This window comes from Vulpes vulpes, chromosome 16 (assembly GCF_048418805.1).
Source record: "Vulpes vulpes isolate BD-2025 chromosome 16, VulVul3, whole genome shotgun sequence".
Classification (NCBI taxonomy): domain Eukaryota; kingdom Metazoa; phylum Chordata; class Mammalia; order Carnivora; family Canidae; genus Vulpes; species Vulpes vulpes.
The window spans coordinates 53578611-53598203 of NC_132795.1; the positions used below are offsets into that span (position 1 = coordinate 53578611).

The 19593-nt window shown below is 52.1% G+C and overlaps 3 protein-coding genes across 9 annotated transcripts; 1 reads left to right on the forward strand and 2 right to left on the reverse strand.

Annotated features, from left to right (window-relative positions):
• The first annotated feature begins 514 nt into the window (after positions 1–514).
• On the forward strand, positions 515–8753 carry NDUFA6 (NADH:ubiquinone oxidoreductase subunit A6). Its single transcript, XM_026017326.2, has 3 exons — positions 515–705; positions 7109–7224; positions 8548–8753. The coding sequence occupies exons 1-3, from the start codon at positions 567–569 to the stop codon at positions 8677–8679; spliced, it is 387 nt and encodes a 128-aa protein (XP_025873111.1). The 5' UTR covers positions 515–566; the 3' UTR covers positions 8680–8753.
• A 1283-nt stretch (positions 8754–10036) lies between these two features.
• On the reverse strand, positions 10037–13476 carry SMDT1 (single-pass membrane protein with aspartate rich tail 1). Its single transcript, XM_026017328.2, has 3 exons — positions 12932–13476; positions 11388–11528; positions 10037–10269 (listed from the first exon to the last, which is right to left on the reverse strand). Exons 1-2 carry the CDS (start codon positions 13115–13117, stop codon positions 11391–11393), a joined length of 324 nt encoding a protein of 107 aa, XP_025873113.1. The 5' UTR covers positions 13118–13476; the 3' UTR covers positions 10037–10269; positions 11388–11390.
• A 363-nt stretch (positions 13477–13839) lies between these two features.
• Positions 13840–18842, reverse strand: PHETA2 (PH domain containing endocytic trafficking adaptor 2). 7 transcript variants are annotated; one of them, XM_072741066.1, is made up of 4 exons: positions 18706–18842; positions 17294–17480; positions 16798–16881; positions 13840–15984 (listed from the first exon to the last, which is right to left on the reverse strand). In XM_072741066.1, the coding sequence occupies exon 4, from the start codon at positions 15968–15970 to the stop codon at positions 15197–15199; it is 774 nt and encodes a 257-aa protein (XP_072597167.1). In that variant the 5' UTR covers positions 15971–15984; positions 16798–16881; positions 17294–17480; positions 18706–18842; the 3' UTR covers positions 13840–15196. The 7 variants fall into 7 exon arrangements, with proteins under 7 accessions (XP_072597167.1, XP_072597172.1, XP_072597168.1 ...); XM_072741071.1 differs by having other exon boundaries at positions 17303–17480; positions 18785–18840; XM_072741067.1 differs by having other exon boundaries at positions 18785–18840.
• Between the last annotated feature and the right edge of the window lie 751 nt (positions 18843–19593).

A 19593-nucleotide genomic window follows, 5' to 3' on the forward strand; every position in this document is an offset into this window, starting at 1 on the left:
AGGGGGGCACTTGACGGGACGAGCACTGGGTGATAGGCTATATGTTGGCAAATTGAACTCCAATAAAAAAAAATTAAAAAGATAAAGAGGAAAGAAAATGTTGCTGCGGAAAAACCGCACAGGGGCCAGGCCAGCACCACGGAAGCCCAGGCGCCATGAAGGGCTCCCGCGGCCCCCGCCCGGGGAAGCTGGCCCGCGAAGCTCCGCGAGGCCCACGCACCCACGGGCGCAGCCGAGGGAGCGCGGCGGGCAGGTGGCGGCGGGACGCTGGGGGACGCGGGGCCGCTGCTCCGCGGCCAGTCTGGCGCTCGAGCGGCCCCTGGCGGCGCGGTTAGGCCAAGGTAGGCCCGCCTACGGCTGAGCCCGGGGGGGTTTCTGCTCTTGGGCATGCGCAGCCCCCAGCGGCCGTCCCACCCAGAGAGGGAGGCCTCCCAGCCAATCAGAGGGCCTCGCCAGCTATCCTCCCGCCTACCTGTGGCGTTTAGGGGAGTGTCTTTCGGTTTTAGCCAATGAGAAAAGACTTTCCTCCTTGGGCCGCCCTCGCGGGAGGTGGTTTCTTTGGCAAGATGGCGGCGAGCGGCCTGCGGCGGGCGGCTGCTGCGGCTCCCACTTCAGTGAAGCCCATTTTTAGTCGGGACATGAACGAAGCCAAGCGGAGGGTGCGCGAGTTGTACCGCGCCTGGTATCGAGAGGTGCCGAACACTGGTGAGACGCCGCGGCGCACGCGGGGCTCCGGATGCAGCCGCCCAAGGTCGCAGCCGTCCTGGCCTCCCGTTTCTCCCGGGACGAGCTGAGGTCACCGACTTGGGCACAGGCGACTCCGGGTGCTTCAGGGGAGGAGGGTCACCCGAGCATTGGTGGACCCGACCCGGCGGCGGCGCCGGACTCAGACCAGCCGTGCCTTGCATCTGAACGGCGCTTCCAGGCGTCCGGGGCGCTTTGGCCCGTTTGTCCCCCGTAATTCTTAGCAGAGCCCTCGGAAGGAGAACAGGGACGGTGGGTGACGTGCTCATTTTATAGGTGAGGCACCTGGAGGCGAAGGGATGCCCTCGTAGGACGTAAGCGATCATCTGTTTGCCACATCCCCCGCAGGAAAACCCAGCACCAAGGAGGCAAGTGACTTTCCCAAGGTCAGCCAGCTAAGTCAGGGGGGCCTTCTGCAGTCCGGGTGAGGTGGGCTCCTCTCGCTCCCCTGCCCCCGCTCCCTGGGTGCAGAGATGCCGTTTTCCTATCTTGGCATTTCCCCCTGAAAGCTGCCCAGTGTACCCGATGAGAGCAAGATTGGGGGAAATCCCACCCAAACTGTCAAGGGCAGTACAAACGTCAGGGGCTGTCGATATTTTGTTATTTTGTTGATTGCTTTAGTGTTGCGATGTGGACCGTCACTGCTAGTGTGGGAGGGAAGCTAGAGCACCCTGGCTCCCCCTGCGCCGCCACCTCCTTGCCTGTGTATGAGAAGCAATACGAGGAGGTGGTCACCGAGCCTTGCCTCCAGACCTTGCCCCTTAGCCCTATGACCTTAACCAAACGATTTCATCCTGCTATGCCTCAGTTTCCTTATCTGTGAAATGAGCATCGTGATAGTACCTTCTTCAGAGAGTGGCCCTAATTAAATAGGTAATATATCTACATTGCTTAGGCACTCTTTGAATGTTGGTGCTACTGTTGTTTTTATGGTTATTAATTATTGTTGTTTATAGCGGGAGCCTCCTGCAGAATCCAGCTTTTTGATGTATGAGAACGGTCTGCTCCAGTGTCCCTATCCTGACTTTTTGAGATGTTGCTGATGACCAGAACTTAGACCCACAGGATACTTAGGGAGGGAGAAACTGAAGTGAACTGCTGGTTCAGCGACTGCAAATTTAAATGCCTTCAGGGTACAGGTGGATAATAGGCTTAGGGAAGTGACAGAGCAAGTGTCTGCATCTGTGTGTTGGGGGGGGGGGGGGGGTATTCAATTGCAGGTATTTAAAAACAGAATGTTTGCCTAGCAGTATACTTCTTTGAGGAGTGCCCAGAACCCTTTCGTTTTGCAGAGGGAAATTAGAGGTGGGAAACAAGACCCAGATGCAGGAAGAATGGTTTGCAAAGGGTTTGAAAAAAATCAATGACTGACTTGAAGATAGATCAGTTATCCAGTTAGGACCCAGTAGTTTTTAAACTATCCCCTCTCAGGAATTCCCCTCAGATACTGTTTGAGAAGATTGTCCCAAAGTCAGAAGGGTCCTGAAAGGAGGAACCTAGAGAGCAGGGGAAGGAGGAGAGGGGGAGTGTCAAAGAGGTGGTACCCCTCTTACAGGGAAGGTTGGTGGTCCCTAGCTGGTCAGCTGCTCAGGCCTGTCTCTGCACTGATGTCATGCTGTCCATCACTGGGGACTCCAGCTGAGGAACCACACCACGAATTGGGAATATGTAATAGTATTTATAATAACTAACATTTATTGAGTTGCATACATATGGCCCAGCACTATGCTAAATGCTTTACATTGTGTTATCTTAGGGTGGGTTCTTATTGTTTCCTTGTCTTACAGATAAGCAAATTGAAGCACCTAATTCTGTCTCATGACACCATTAGTAAGGAGAGGAGCCAGACTTCAGACTCTGACTGTCCGGTGTTACACCTGGCTCTTTGCTCCTGCTCTTGTTTCCCTGAATTTCATGGGACCCAGTGTACAGCAGCCATTTGCCTGGCTGATGGCTGCCTTGCTTGGGAGCACAGTGACAGGACTACCTTCCTTCGAAACCCTCCATTGAAAAAATATTACATGAGGCTTGCTGGTTACAAAATAGGAGACTTTCTGTAGAAACCATTCATTTAATTTCCATCTCATCAAGTATCTCTTGTACTACAGGGCCAGTACTAGATGCCCAGAGATAACAAACCCTACCCTCAGGGGTGTGAGGGTCTAGTCAGGAAGACAGGCCTATATCCAGACCACTAAAACCTAAAATAGATGTTTGGGGAGTAAATGCTGAAATGTCTAACAACTAACATTTATAGTAGCTGTATTGCTTACAAGATGTTGCCACTTGATTTTTGTCATGTTCTTTTTTTTTTTTAATTAATTGATTAATTATGTTTTTATTCATGAGAGACAGAGAGAGAGGCAGAGACATAAGCAGAGGGAGAAGCAGGCTCCCTGTGATCCTGGGATCATGCCCTGAGCCACCCAAGTGTCCCTTTGTCATGTTCTTATAAAGGAATTTGCTTTGAGGTTCTTTTCTTCCCTATTTTTTAGATGAAGAAACAGACTGAGGTCAGAGTTCACAATGATGGGGAGACCTTTCCTGGCTGCTTTGACCCCTGATCCCATGCTCTTCTGGAGTACACCATGCTGCCTTCCCATCTCAGGATCTCCCAGTGCCTAGTATGAATGCCCCTAAGGTGAATGGGAGCAAATAGCTGAGGACATCCATGTTGTGCCTCTTAATGCATCAGAACCTTCCTGACTTAGGACAACCTTGACATTAACTTTGGAAAAACACACGGAGGCTGTGGGAAAGGCATTGTCATCCAAAAGGGGCATTCTGATACCTTCATTTTGCATCTCGTAGATTTTTTCAAAGTTGCAATTTAAATATTCAGAATTTATTATTATTATTTTTAAAGATTTTTATTTTTATTTATTCATGAGAGAGGCAGAGACCTAGGCAGAGGGAGAAGCAGGCTCCATTCAGGGAGCCTGATGCGGGACTCCAGGACCACACCCTGGGCCGAAGGCAGGTGCTAAACTGCTGAGCCACCCAGGGATCCCCAATATTCAGAATTTAAAGAATAAGCCAAGAAACTGAGTGTTGAGAAAGAGCAATTGCAATTAATTTATACCAGGGCTTCTCCACATATTTATGCTGGATAATTCTTTGTTGTGGGGGTGGTCCTGTGCATTGTAGGATGTTTAACATCATCTCTGGCCTCTACCCACTAGATGCCTGTAGCATTCTCTTTGTAGTTATGACAACCAAAAATGCCTCTAGACATTGCCAGATGTTCTGGTGGGTAAAATCATTCATTGGTGGTTTAAGAACCACCGAATTAAACCAAAGAATGGTTCAGCAGGTGACAGCTTAGGCTCTTGCTATTTGCCTTCCGACAGCCTTTCTCACTGGTGGAGGAGCATGTCCAAGGAGTTGAGATGGGAGGGGGGGAGATTAGGACAAAGCTATGGAATCTGTCTCTCCAGAGACAAGAGTTCTTAACCTGGGATGATGGGCATTCAGGGATCTGTGACCTGACATTGTAAGTAAAACTTTGTGAACATTTTTCTAAGGAGAAAATTCACCCACCCAACACCCTGGCGTGTAGTTCAGGAGATCATGAAGAGTGGGAACAGATGGACACCAGCTCCCTTAGGATAGAGGGACCTTGTTTTTTTTTTTTTTTTTAACTCCCAAGGTTGGGCAGAAATCTAATATAAAAATGGAGGAACAGTACACCCTGATAGCAGAGGAAGAGTCCTCATATTCATTTCCTTTAGAAAGTACTAAATTGTAATTTAAAAAGCAATAACCTGGATTCCCGGCCCACATTTGTCAGGGACCAATAGTATGATTTGAGGCAAGTATGCACAGTGCCATAGGCCTCGGCTCCCCCTAAATGGGAGGATTCTAAATTCCAAAACCCTTGTTAGTTTGCATCTGTCTTACCCTTTGTTTCCTCTTTTCTAAAATTACTACTCTGAGGGGCGCCTGGGTGGTACATTTGGTTGTGTCAGACTTGGCTCAAGTCATGATCTCAGGGTGGAGCCCCATACGGGGCTTCCCACTCAGTGGGGAGTCTGCTTCCCCTCTCTCTCTCTCTGCTCCTCTCCCTCCTTGCGCTCTCTCTCTCTCAAATAAAAAAATAAAATAAAATTCCTATGATACTGACTGGTGGGAATCCAGATTTATAGCACTTACAATTTTTCCTGGGGCTGGTGCTGCCACCATGGTTGATTTTAAGCTATCAAATCAGTGAAGGCAGATTTGTGAAGAGAGGCTCCAGTCAGCCTGCTCCAACACACCACTGGATACCGAATTCTTTCCAGTGTGAGTGATTTTCTGTCCTCTGTTAACACTTACCTGTAAAGCTGGACTGCAGTTTCTCCTGTGAGAGTTCTGCTCTTACTGATTCCCTGGTGGGATCAGCATATCCTGGTATTTCCCTCAGCAGAAGCTTAATTTTTCTGTTACTATCACTAAATTCAGTATGGTTAGAGATTCAAACTTTACTGTCGATTAATTCAATCACTCCACAGTTCTCATGGTTTCCAGAGTTGGTTCTGATAATTCTGTAGTTGAGAGTGGACATGTCACAGGAATGGCCAACTATACAAGGTGTCCTCACCAAGTAAGCACACAGGTCTCCCCAAGCACACACCCATTCTAGCCTATGAGCCTTGTTTATGCTGTGCCCTCGGCCTGTGTCCCCTCTTCCTAATTCCACCTACCACATAAGGCCCTGGTCATGCCCTCAACATTAGCCAATCCACTGAAGGCTGACTGCCAGAGGATGGGAACACAAATGGCAAAAACCTAATTTTCAATGGATATTTATGCACCTCATCTGCAGTTCCAGGTCTCTAAAGCTGTGCCACTATTTTAGGCACCTACTTAGCCAGGGATTGCTGAATATTGAAATTTTATGTTTGCATTCCTGGATGGCTGCCCCTCTGATGAGAATTTGAAAGGGTAGGCGTTACATCATAGACAGCTCCCTCCTTCCCCCAAGTAACCTGATGTAGTAGTAATGGCTGGCTGGACTGAAGCCTTCCCTCCCTCCGCAAACACTCGGCAGTCTCCCTCCACTCTAAGTTTATGTGCTGCACAAACCTACACCACATCATTGCTCATTAATTTTTTTTATTTTTTTTTTTAAATTTATTTATGATAGTCACACACACAGAGAGAGAAGAGAGAGGCAGAGACACAGGCAGAGGGAGAAGCAGGCTCCATGCACCGGGAGCCTGACGTGGGATTCGATCCCGGGTCTCCAGGGTCGCGCCCTGGGCCAAAGGCAGGCGCCAAACCGCTGCGCCACCCAGGGATCCCTCATTAATTTTTTTTTTAAAAGATTTGTTTATTTTAGGGAGAGAGAGTAAGTTGGGAGAGGGCCAGAATCCCAGACTCCCTGCTGAGTGCAGAGCCCAACCCTGAGCTCATGACCTGAGCCAAAATCAAGAGAGAGATGTTCAGCTGAGCCACACAGGTGCCCCACTGCTTGCTAACTTCAACCCTGCCATTTTTTGCCAATTGTTGTTTATGATAATCTAACATTTGAGAGTTTATTGCATGCCGGGCACTGTTCTCAGCATCTTGCCTTATCTCATGGAATCCTCACAGTAGCTCTGGAGTTATATGTGCTCTTATCATCCTCCTTTCCCTGAGAAACAAATACTCTCAGGCACACAGAAATTACTTTATGCAGGATCACATGGGCTATGTGACGGAGCTGGGATCTGAACAGATTGTTCATACTCTTGAACTGTGCTTGGGACATCTGGGTGGCTCAGTGGTTGAGTGTCTGCCTTTGGCTCAGGGCGTGATCCCAGACCTGGAGATCAGGTCCTGCATCGGGCTCTCTGCGGGGAGCCTGCTCCTCCCTCTGCCTGTGTCTCTGCTTCTGTCTCCCTCATGAATAAGTAAATAAAGATCTCTCTCTCTGTGTCTCTCATGAATTTATCTCTCTCTGTGTCTCTCATGAATAAATAAATAAAATATTTACTTATTCATGAGGGAGACAGAAGCAGAGACACAGGCAGAGGGAGGAGCAGGCTCCATACAGGGAGCCTGACTTGGGACTCCATCCCAGGACTCCAGGATCACGCCCTGGACTGAAGGCGGCGCTAAACCGAACTGCTGAGCTACGGGGGCTCGGAATAAAATCTTAAAAAAAAAAAAGAACTTGCTCTATTGCCTTTTCAAATGCAGCGATAACTGTAAGCTCCTTGAGACAAGCACCTGCTCACTCCTCTCCAGGCTCAAGTCCTCAGCTTAGGGTCAGGCTAGTAGTATTTGCTGAATGAAATGAATGGGCATCCTCTATGTGTTTCAGTAACTATCCATTGACTCAGTTTTTGTAAAACATGTTTTAACCACGTAATTTCTACTCTGAATCGTGTTTTCTCTTTAGTGCACTCATTCCAGCTAGACATCACTGTGAAGCAAGGACGGGATAAAGTCCGAGAAATGTTTATGAAGAATTCCCATGTCACAGACCCCAGGGTGGTGGATCTTCTGGTCATTAAGGTAACTAACCTTCCCTGTGACTTGAAAGAGCAGCCAGCTTGTCCAGAGCATCTCAGTTTTGTCTCCCAAGTTTAAAAAGCAACTACCGAGTCAGTTAACTATTGCTTAGTGTTCAGAGAAACATATGAACCGGGGAGCCTGGTTGCTCTGTGGTTGAGTGTGGCTCGGGTTGTGATCCTGGGGTCCTGGGATGGAGTCCCACATCAGGCTCCCTGCGGGGAGAAGCAGGCTCCTCCCTCTGCCTGTGTCTCTGCCTCTCTCTGTCCCTAATGAATAAATAAAATCTTAAAAAAAAAGAAAAGAAAAGGAAAAGAAACAGAGGAACTTCAGAGGTTATCACCTGGTTAAATATAAGATTATTCAAGAAAAAAACTACCGGGGCTTGCATTTTTAATTTTACTTTTTTTGAAGATTTTATTTGAGAGAGAGTGCACACGAGCAGGGGAAAGAGCAAAGGGAGAAGCAGACTACTTGTGAGTGCAGGCCCAAGGTGGGACTCAATCCCAGGACCCTCAATCCCATGACCTGAGCCAAAGGCAGATGCTTAATGGACTGAGCCATCCCGGCGTCCCTCTGGGGCTTGTATTTTTATTTTGTTTTTTAAAATTGATTTATTTGAGAGAGAGAGAGAGAGAGATTACCAGCAGTAGGCAAGGGCAGAGTGAGAAGCAGACTCCCCTGCTCAGCGTGGAGCCTGATGTGAAACTTAATCCCAGAACCCTGGGACTATGACCTGAGCCACCCAGGCACCTGGGGCTTACATTTTTTAAAAAGATTTGAGAAAAAAAAAATAAAATAAATAAATAAATAAAAATAAAAAGATTTGAGGAGGAAAGTTTGAAACTCTTCTTGAACCTCATTTCTGGAAGGTACGACTTCACCAGCTGGAAGAGGCAGACTGGTTAGCTGAGTCCTGTGTAAATGGGGTCAAATCCCGGGCCTGATTCGGTCATCTCTGGTCAGTCACGTTAGCATCAGTGTGAACTTTAGCATGGGCTGGTACATACCGTGGAAGGAATGTTTGGCAGAAACCCAAGTTAAGCCAGTCAGGCAGTCATGGGGCTGGGGCCTGCTGACCTGGAAGTCTCTCCTCTTGGGATCAGTGAGCTCCAGAGTTAGAGAATATTTGAAAGGACTGAGAGATCGGTTAGCCCAACCACCTCATTTTCCAGATGCAGAAACTGTGGTCCTGAGAGAGGAGGTTACTTGCCCCCAAGGTCACTCAGCTAGTCAGTGCCAGAGCAGAGCACAGAATCCTGGCTTTGTGTCGTATTCCTTCCCCTCAGCCACCCTGACGGAACACCTCTTCCCTCACCTGTACAGGGAAAGATGGAACTGGAGGAAACGATTAACGTGTGGAAGCAGCGGACACATGTCATGAGGTTCTTCCATGAAACAGAAGCGCCAAAGCCAAAGGACTTCCTGTCCAAGTTCTATGTGGGCCATGACCCATGAAGTCACTCAGGGGAAAGGTGCATGTTGACATTTAAATATTTTAGAGCACAAATAAACTCAGTATGTGATGGTCACTTCCTAATAGAATTCCATCATCAGTCAATGGGAAGTTCTTGTTCTGCCGTCTGTCTCTTTTTGCCTGAACAAGTGGGGTCTTAGTATACACACCACCTGTTCTTTCCCTTTCCTGAAGTGTGGTGTTTCCTGTAAATTAGATTCTCTTTTTTCAGAGCCGTGCATGTCAGTAAACAGGAAGGATGAGGCCATCTGCTCAGAAACTATCATTCTGGGTATCAGGCTGGATGACTTTGTTAATTTAGCTATCTTTTTTTTTTTTTTTCTTTTAAGAGAGAGAGGGTGGGGGGCAGGGCAAAGGAAGAGAATCCTAAGCAGGCCCTAGTCCCAGTGCTGAGCCTGACATGGGGCTCAGTCCCACAACCCTGAGGTCATGACCTGAGCCAAAATCAAGAGTTTGCTGCTTAACTGACTGAGCCACCCAGCCGCTTCAACTTAGCCGTGTTTGTACAGCCCAGGATAGCTTGGTATCACCCCATAAATTATCCAAAATTAGCCAGCTCTTGCTGTTGGGAGAGATTGGAGCAACACTAAGGGATGAAGAAGCAAGGCTGCTAAGCTGGGCCGTTCTTCCCTGGATTCTGAAAAGAAGGCAGCTCAGAGGCCTAGCCCATGTACCTGTCACAAGCACCGGTCCTGAAGAGGAAAGTCACTTCCTGCTCGGTTAGGCACTCTGCTAGGAACACAGCTGTTTAATGCACACACAGAAAACAAATCTTTCTACTGTTTTTGCAAATTGGTCTATAGCTCCAGTGACAAGAGAATAAATATCAACACAAAAGTACTTCGCTTTGCTCTCAATAGTTCTTTCACTAAATGCTGGAGAGAGGGGTTCAGTACCTATAGGTACAGTCACCCCAAACATTCCCAGATTTTTCAGCATCACCAGCCCCTTTACTATCTTTTCATCTAAAGAACCCAAGTGTTGAAAGATTGAAAGATTCATTCTAATAACAATGTTCCTGGAGTTTTTAACAGTCAAAGCTTAAGAATGGCATGTGATAACCTGCCAGTGTTACTCGACACTCAAAAAAAGCTTGAGGCTTTTGTTAGCCTGTGCATCTTTACTGAGGGGAAAGTTTCTGTTGGGCTTTTGTAAATGATGAAAATAGGTCCTAGGTGCCTGTAATTACCTTTATGGATGGAAGCTGGGGGCTGGAAATCTTGGGTTTTAAATCAAAGGCCTGTTACGTTCAGCTGATAAAGGATTGCAGGGACAAGAAATTGCAACTAGGGTTTACTCATACTAAGACACTTTAGCCACGACTCAGTCACACAGAGCTGATGTTTATTATATTTATTCATAAGCTGATTGCTCAGTGGACAGCACATTTCTGGGAACCTCCCAGAGCCTGGGGATCTGGGCTATGGTCACAGGTGGTGCAGGAGGCTTCACTGGAGTAGGGAGGCTGAAGGCTTTCCCTGGGCCCTTCCGATAGGGAGATAGGAGAGGCTGTGAGCATCACCATATCATAATTAAGTTAGGCTGTCTCCTTTCTGTACTTCCTCCATGTCCTGTAAGAAAGGAAAGCAGCAGTGAACTGGGCACAGAGTAGCCTTCTATCCACACACCAAAAAGAACATTCCAGAGAGGTTCTACCAAACAAGGCAAGAGCAAGGCAATTTGTTCACTCATTCACACATTTACTGAACATTTATCAGAAACCAGGCACTGGGGGCCCAAAGTTATAAAAAACACATTTCCCAGGGTGCTTGGCTGGCTCAGTTGGTGGAACATGCGACTCTTGATCTTGGGGTCATGAGTTCAAGCCCTATATTGGGTATAGAGCTTACTTAAAACAAAAAACAATGTTTCTTGCCAGCAAGCAGCTCTTAGTCTAGCAAAAGTTAGAGGTATAACTGTATCCTATCACAAGAGATACTGGTCAGTCAGAGGGCACAGTAGTCACTTTCAAATGGAGGAATGCAGGAAGATTTCCTCAAAGACCATGAAGAATTGGTGCCAGTAGGAGTAGTGGGAAGTAACAGTCTTCCAATTGGGGGGGGGGGGGGTAGTAAGCCACCGCTTGGGAGTGGGTAAGCATGTGGGTGATTCAAGAAATAGTGAATACTGGGGATAGGCATGTAGTTGGGAATGTGGAAGATGAGGCTGGAGGAACAGGTGTGACCAGATCATGGCATGCCTTCAATGTCAGACCACAGGGCTAGAGCCATCCTTAGGTACAGAAAGGCAGCCACATGGCACATTAAATTAGAGTACCAGAAGCCAACACCAGAAAGCTGAATGGAACAGGCAGAGTTTGCTGTGCACCTTACTGACCATGGTAAAGACTTGCAGTTTCTAAATTTCATTGTGGAGAATGAAGCTGTTTGGGGTGAGTGTATAAGGCATTAAATTGTTAAGAAAACTTGTGGGTTGGGAGAACGAGGGTACCCTAAAGGACAAATAAAATGCCTGGTTGGGATCAACCCAGTTGGAAGAGATCCCAGTGAATTTTTAATAGTTTTCCTCACCCAACATTGAGCAAAAGCAAAATAAAACTATTAGCCAAGTGAGTCAATTTATTGAAGGTCTGCCTTCTTCAAGTGATCAGAAACTGCCACACAGGGCAAAGGACATCAGTTCAGATGCCCCATCCCTTCCTGGTCCAGTGGAGAAGAGGACACCCTACCTGTTAGTCATCGTCATCGTCATCTTCTGGGACAAAAATGTCATGCTCCTCGAGGAGAGCAGCAAAGTTCTTGCTGATGAGCGTCCCGACATAGAGAAAGGGGATCACAATGGAGAACACACGGAGGAGGCCGAAGGACATCTGCAGAGGGTCAGAGTGGTGGCCATGAGCTCCAGAGCCCACTCTGGTGGGACCACAGAAGGCCTGGCCTTCAGGGGCACTCCTGTGGACCCGAGGCCCACAATATGCGACTACTCAATTTTAAAGTCCTTGGAAAAATTCAGAGCAACAAAGAAAGAAGAGATAAGGTTATTTTATTGCCATCAAAGTGGCTAGGAGAAGGAAAAGGATAAGGCATTCTAGACATCTAAAAATTAGGGCACAACCTGGTGATTACTTGCAGATAACGAATAAACAGGTAAAGTACTAAGAGTTGGGACTGTGGCAACGAGCTCACCTCTACTTAAAGAAGACACTAAATACACACAGTTCTTTAACAGATGCCCCAGTGGCTGAAACGTTTAATGTCACCATATTAAGTGTTTTAAATAACCATGTTTTGTAAAATGAGCATGTCCTTACCCTAAAGGGCTAGCTGTTTAGATGGGCTTAGGGAAGTTTCAGCATAATCTCAACATATCCTCTATTTTCCTAGGAGTTGCAAAAAAAAAAAAAAAAATTTTCAGCTGTGCCTTTTTATAAGGCAGCTCCCCCCCACCCCCATGGACCCTGCTTCTTGCCACAAAAACAATCTTGAACTCATTAGTCTGAGCTAGCATTGGCCAGACTAGCTTTAAGAGAATTTTTTTTTTTTTTTTTTTTTGTAACTCCCACACAGCCCTGGAGTCAGAAAACAAACTCCTTTGGTGTGAGGGGCTGTTTTCACTTAGAAAAACCCAAGGGTACTCGGGGCACGTGATAGCATTCCGTGGTGGGGAAAAAAACAGGAGCTGGTAGAGGGTTGAACGAGCAGGAAACCTGGATTCCGGGACCTAACTCGCGCTAGCTTTGGAGCCTCACTGGCTTCGCTGCTTTGGCCCGAGTCTTCATTTGTCAAAACTGTAGTAATTCCCTGCCCACCTCTCAGGACTGCACATCACGTGAATTAAGTACTAGGTCAAAACTCTTAAAAGACAAGGTCTGTCCCACTACTCCTTTACCAAGCCCTTTCACAACTCGTTCCACCCCATCAACCGAGCGGTTACGTGATTTGTCTATACTGGGTGCGCAAAGCCGCGCCGTGTGGCCCTGAACACTGGGCTCCACGCTCCTCACGATGCGCTAGTGCGGAGCGCAGTCCTCCTCAGCTCTCGCCCCCGGTCCTCGATCTCCCGGCGCCCAACTCTACACCGGGATCCGACCCGTTTCCTCCCACCTGTCAAATTTAGCAGCGCATCAGCGCTAAACTTTGTCCTTGATCCGTCTTCCGGTCTAAGGCGGTCGTATGATTGGACTTTGCTCCTATCAATCAGCGTCGACCCGCGCACACACACCCCATATGATTGGCCTCGGCCCCTTCGCCCCGCCTCCAGGCAGACACTCACTTTCACCGGTTTGGGCAAAATGGCGCCGCTGCGAGTAACGATGACTGACCTCGACGGTACCAGGCTCCGACCTGAGCCACCCCCTCCAGCGGAGACATCGCCACCTTTCCTCAGCCTCGGCCCGCTCCGGAAAGCCCCGGATCGGACGGATGCCAATGCCAGCCAGCGAGCCGCTCCGGACGCCATCTCCCAGCTCCGCCCCTAGCCCGGCACCCGGACCCCAGCGCCCGGCTCCTGTGACGCCCTCCGCGAGAGCACCGCCCCGAGCCTCGCGATGCTTCTGGGATGAGACGCGAGGCCCAGCCCTCACACGGCGCAATGCGCCTAGTTCCTGCGGCGCTTCGAAGGGGGCGTTGGTCACCCGCCCGACGTGGAGACGTCACGCGGGGGGCGCCGACGCCCCGGTAGCCGCCTCGTTCCGGGCGGCCGGGGGGGGGCACGTCGGGCGGGCGGTCCTGGCAGAGCCTTTGTGCTTCCGCCATTGTTCCCTCACCCGGGGCGGCCAGGGCTGGGCAGGGCCGGTGGTTGTTGAGAAGAGAAGTCACTTTAATCGGCCCTCCAACAGTGGTATTTTTCTTTTTAACATTAAAAATAATAATGATTCGGGGATCCCTGGGCGGCGCAGCGGTTTAGCGCCGCCTTCAGCCCAGGGTGATCCTGGAGACCGGGGATCGAGTCCCGCGTCGGGCTCCCTGCATGGAGCCTGCTTCCCCCTCTGCCTGTGTCTCTATGAAAAAATAAATAAAATCTTTAAAAATAATAATAATTCAAGTCTATTTAGTTGTATTGTCTGGGTGATTTTGTAGTTTTATTTCTTGCCAAGGCTTACGTCATATGTAGGCAAACGGAGGGGGGGGGGGCTTCGTACACTCTGGGCAAGTGATTGTTGAAATGAACTGAAACCAAAGTGAGTAATAAAAACTTAGTGTTTTAATCGTATATAAAAAACCACTGTAATAACCGTAAGAACGATAACAAAAGGCTGTGGTATCTGTATGAAGCAGGGGGCTGGGAAGGCGGCCGCCCCGCCTCCTGGGAAACAAGCCTTTGGGACTGGGTCGGCGGGCGGCCTCGGTGTCCTGGGCCCGCGAAGCCTCCGGCCCTGGTCCGGCCCTGGGCCGTGTACCTAAGCTGCTAAGAGAGGACGGAGAGGCTCAGGGGCCTGTCGGCCCAGGCTCTGCATCCCCGACCGGCCGCGGCGGCCCCACCCCAAGGGCTCAGGCTGGGCTGGCTGCTGGCTCTCTCCACCCAGACACGCCGACACCCTAAACCATCGATAAAACACTTGGGGCCGTGCCGCTGAGAGGAGCCACGAGAGGGTCTTGGCAGACATGCACTGGCTGACAAACAGGGTGGTGAAGGAGTTCCCAGGCCGGGTTCAGGATCAGGAACAGCTCTTTGGGAGGGCAGTCGGGAGAAGAGCGCTGGGAAGCCTGTGTCCAAGCTCCGAGAATGCCCTGGACTGAGGGGCTTCCCCAGGGAGCCACGCAGCCTCCCCACTTGGCAGCTCCAGGAGCTGGCATCTGAAGACAGAATACAGGAAGGATTTCTGCTGACGCTGAAAAGCCACCAGCCCCTCCTGGGGCGATGACAAGCACCATCGATAGACAGGGCAGCCAGGGAGAGAAGCTGGGAGCCCCAACACTCTCCGAGCAGAATTAATCCCTCCTTGCTGGCTGAAGGGCCTCTCCCTCCAAAGGGCCCCACTCAAGCTGCAAAGTGGGGGTCCTGTGCCCCACCGCTCAGGAAGAGCTGGGCCCCAGAAACCCCCATAACAATAAATCTACTTTCTCTGACGATGTCAGTCCCTCGAACTAACACTTCACCCAACTTCTGGTATCTAAAGGTACACAAGACTCCCTGTGTAGGAAGTTGTGGTTGTAGAGTCGGGTGTGTAGGTAACAGGGCACGGCAGCCTACGGCCACGTAATATTTCCCACTTCCTCCATTTCATTAGCATCCCCTGAGAGAGGGGCCCAAGCACAGAGGGAGGAGGCTGAATCTGGCAGTGGGGCTGCTGAGCAAGGCCCTCCCCCTCCCTGGGCCTCAGGAAATAAAGGAGTTGGGAGTAATGACTCCTCAGTCCCCTCCAGGCATGAGGGTAGCTCTGGAACCTGGGGAAGCCTAAAAAACAGGAAAGAAAGAATCCTCTCAAAAAAAGAGTCACTTAAAAAAAAAAAAAAAAACATTCATTAAAATCTGGAAAAAGCCCGGGCCCTAGTGTCCTGACCCGCAGGATAAGGGCCATGCCCGCCAGACCCGGGCTCAGTGCCCATCCCGATTCTTGCGCTCCGGCCGGCTGGCCCAGGCCCTCTGCAGCCACCTCTGCCTCAGCTCCAGGATCTCCTGGCCATACCAGTTGTGCAGCATTGAGAAGTAGGAGGTCTCAGGGAGCGAGGGGCTCTGCCGCCTGCCCAGGAAGAGGCCGGCAGGGCCCTGCCACTCGGCCAAGCCCCGGCCGGCTGGCCTGCTGCCCCTTTCTTCAACCAGGTCCTCTGGCTGGCAATCCTTGGAGATGGGGTGGCCGTTTTCTGGGCCCGGAGATGGGCGCTCAGGAGCCTGGGGCTTTTGGTGGCCAGGACCAGCCTTCCAGGATGAGTGGCGACGCAAGGCCAGGCTGTGGCGGGCGTCGCGCAGTTGGCTCTCCAGCTCGAGCACCACTAGGCGCATGTAGCCGAAGCTCGCCCTGGACAATGCCTTCACCCAGGCCTCCTGGGCCGCCGGCCCATCTGCCGCCAGCAGGTGTGGGCGCACACCAGGGGCGTCGAAGCGGATGGCGAAGGCGAACTCCTCAGACACGGGAGCCTCGGCCAGCTCCACTGTGCAGCCCTCCAGCACCACCAGGCTCAGCGGGGCCCGGCTCTCCCTACTCTCAAAGGAGAACAGCAGGTTGCCTTTGAGGACAAACCAGCACCTTCGGCCAGCGCCACTGGGGGTCGGCGGAGTCCCTGCACCCCCCCAAGTGCGCAGGAACCCCGTGTGGTCTGCCGGGGAGTCGCTCAGTGCGTAGTGGGCCACACTCCTCTCGTTCAGCTTCATGGCTCCTATAAGCACTGTGAGGGGAGACAGTGGCCACAGGTCAGAGGAGAAGGCAGCTCTGTGCCCCTGTTGGGCAAAGAAGGCTGGCCCTGGAGGAGACCTGGGCCCCAGCCCTGTGGCCTCTACTCGCTGTGTGCCCTGAGGTCTCAGTGTCTTCATCTGTGAAATGGGCTGGCATCCCTGCCTCTTCTCTCAAATGGTGATTGGGAGGATCATGCAAAAAACTGGATATCAGAGGACCCAGAGAGAAGGATAATATGCCTGTTCCAGACCGAGAGGCATGGAGGGGGTTGATACAGCTTTTTAAAACCCAAAGAAAAAGATATTAGCTTAAACCATTCCTTAATCCAGGGGTCCCTTAGCTCCAACCCTGAGGCCAAACCTCCAAGGTTTCTGTGACCCCCACTCCCCCGGGCCCCTGCCAGCCTCTCATTCGTTAATGGCACAGTTACCCTTTCCTTAAGAATCTGAAGCCTTCGGGGTCAGAAGGCAGGGTGAGGCAGGCTGGCCCCATTCCTCCACTGCGGGGGAGAAGCTTAGACGGAGACCTGCCCAGTAAACAAGAGTGTGGCACAAACACAGGGCACCACTCGGTAGGACCAACCTCAACCACTGAATGTTGAGGTCCCACAGATCATATGTGGCACCTGATCCAACTGTCCTCCTGACTCATGAAACACTGAGGCCTAGAGCAGCAAAGCAGAACCGCCCAAGACTGCATGGCCGGTGAAAAGCAGAGCTTGCTCTCCTGCTTCCCTCACAGCTTCTGGGGGCAAGTCTCGGCAGTGACCCACTTACCAGCAGAGCCCACCATGCTGCTCACTTACCCACAGAGCTCCCAGCAAGAGGGCAGGGGCCTCTCTGGTCTGGCCACACAGCTCGGCCCTTTGATTACATGATTCCTGGGGCACCTGCAAAACAATTTTCAAACCCTGTCACCATATCCTAAAGGATGAAAACTCCTACTCAGTCTTAGAGGCCCAGTAAAACCACTGCTGCTTCCCAGGAGTGTTGCCTGATCCCTGATAATCTCCCCACCCATCCACCCACCCAGACCAGGTACTTAAGAGCAATTGATCATCACTTTTCAGAGCTCAGTTCTCTACCCCCAGAAAAGGCTAGGTCAGAGTTAAGTGTCCCCGGCTTCCTCCTTTTCCCTTTCAGCACCGTTTATTTGTAGATGTATGTCACCTCATCTGAGAGGCCTGCCCTGATCGCTGTACCTAAAGTGGTCCTGATCACAAGGGGACCCAAGCAGCAGCCCCCTCACTTCTGTTTTCCTTTCCTCCCCCCGCCCCCCACAATGATCTCCTTTGTGCTTACAGCACTAACCCCAGCCCCGGCACGTGTAGGGCAGGACTCCTCGACTGGCTGTGACTGGCTGCCCGTGTGACCTCCAACATGCAGCCCATTGGGAAGGGGCCCTCGGAAAGTACTGAAATAGCCGAGATTGCAACGATGGACAAAGCAGTCCCTCCCTCCTGGAGCCTACATTCCAGCGGGAGACACACTGTAAACAGACCAAGATAAACAATAAATTGATGTAAAAATTAATTAAATAAGAGGTCGCGACCAGGCCTAAGGAGAGAGGCAGGCCGGGGGCCCACGGGGGCAGGGCCGTGCGGTGGGTGGTGGTGGGGGGCGCTCGCTGAGGTCCGCCGGGCCCCGGGGCGCGAGGGGGGCCCGAGCAGCAGTGCCCCCACCCCACCCCCGCCGCCGCCGCGAGCCTGGGGCGGGAGCGGCCCCCACCCCTCCCAGGGGGGCGCCCGGGGCACCGCGTCTCTCCAGACTCTCCTCGAGGAGCTGGGCCGTGGGACCCGGCGGCCGGGCCACCAAGCAGCGGTGGCTCCGCAGGGTCCCGGGGTCCCGCGCGCGCGCCGCAGGGGGCGGCGGGGCCTCAGTCTCCCGGCCCGCGCAGTGGGGCCGCCCCGCCACGTCGCCGCGGGCCACGCCTTCCCGGGGCCGCCTCCTCCCGAGCCCGCGGGCCCGCGCTCACCTCCGCGCCGCGGGGCGCGCCGACAAGCGGGAGGGCGGCCGCCGGGTGGGCTGCGCCCGCCGCTCGGGGCGACCCCGGCTCCGGGCCCCGCGCCTCCGCCAGGACGCGGCCGCGGGCGCCGGGAGACCCCTTCCGGGCGGCTCGAGTTACACCCTCGCTCCTCCCTCCCGCGGCTCACCGGACGGGCCCCGGACTCGCCCCTCCATCCACGCGGGAGGGAAACTGAGGCCCGAGGGGCGGGGGCGGAGCTGGTCAGCGGCGGGCGACCTCGAACCCAGGGCCCCGCCGCAGGCCGTGCGCGGGCCTCGGACCCAGCCCACCGCCGCAGAGCTCGGAGTCCTTCCCTCCCCCTCCGGCCCCCTCATCGCGCCCGGCCCACTTTCCCCGCGGAGCCAAGCCCGGGACGGCTCGGCCCGGCGCCTCCTCTGGGCGGGCTCCTAGCCAGCCCGCGAGGCCCCGCCGAGCCTGCCGGTGACTCCGCCCGGGCCGGGGTCCTCGCATCTCCGTTTCTGGGGGTTGCTCCTTGGCGGGCTGTCCTGGGGGCTGCAGGAGTTCCGACGGGAGGCAGCGGCGGGAGGCTGGGGTTCCGACGGCCCACGGCAGCCAGCGGGGTGGAACATCAACCCCTGAACTCCGTGGTTCCCGGCTCCGGCTCCGGCTCCGGCTCCGGCTCCGAGCTCTAGCCCTTGCAGTTTCCTGCAGCCTCGGGCGTTCTTCTTACCCCTCCCCTCGGCTCTACCTTCTCAGGGCTCCTTTCACATCAATTAGGTCTCAGCTCAGACGTCCCCTCCCGGACCAGGAGATGTAAAGTAGCCTACCCTCAGGTCGCTATCACGTCGCTAAGTTGTATTTTCATTACAGCACTAGCCGCTATAGAAACTTCCCTATATTCATGCTTTTACTTCCTGTTTGTTATCCGTCTCTTCCACTATATTCTATTCAGCTAATAATAGAAACCCTAATAAATGTGTTAGAAGGAAATAGGTGGTATGGAAAATATAGGAGGGTCAGGGAGCTTGAGAATAGCTAGAGTTGGGAGGTTGCAATTTCAAATAGGAGGGCCAGAAGGTGGACTGGAAGGAAATAAGGGAACCAGTCATGCCAAAACCTGGAGGAAGAGCAGAGGGAACAGCTAGTGCAAAGGTCCCGAGACCTGTGGTGTTTGAGGAACTTCAAGGAGGACAGTGTGGCAGGGAGGCAGGGAGGACAGGGAGAGCAGGAGGAGATGGGGTCAGAATATGTGGGTGAGATTTGTAAATCTGTGAGTCTCTAGGCTGCGATGAACAGCCATCACAGGGTCTTGAGCGAGTAGTGATCTAAGTTATGTTATATTTTTTATTTATTTTGCTTAGAGAGAGAAAATGTGAAGAAGCAGGGGTGTGCAAGGTGGGGGGGAGGCAAAGGGAGGAGAGAGAGAATCTCAAGCAGGTTCCATGCTCATCAGGAGCTTGACCCTGGGGTCTATCTCACCACCCTCAGGTCATGCCATGAGCTGAAATCAAGAGTGGAAGACTTAACCTGCTGAGACCCCTGGTGCCCCAACGTGACCTATGCTTTAAAGGAGTACTCTGGGGGATCCCTGGGTGGCGCAGCGGTTTGGCGCCTGCCTTTGGCCCAGGGTGCGATC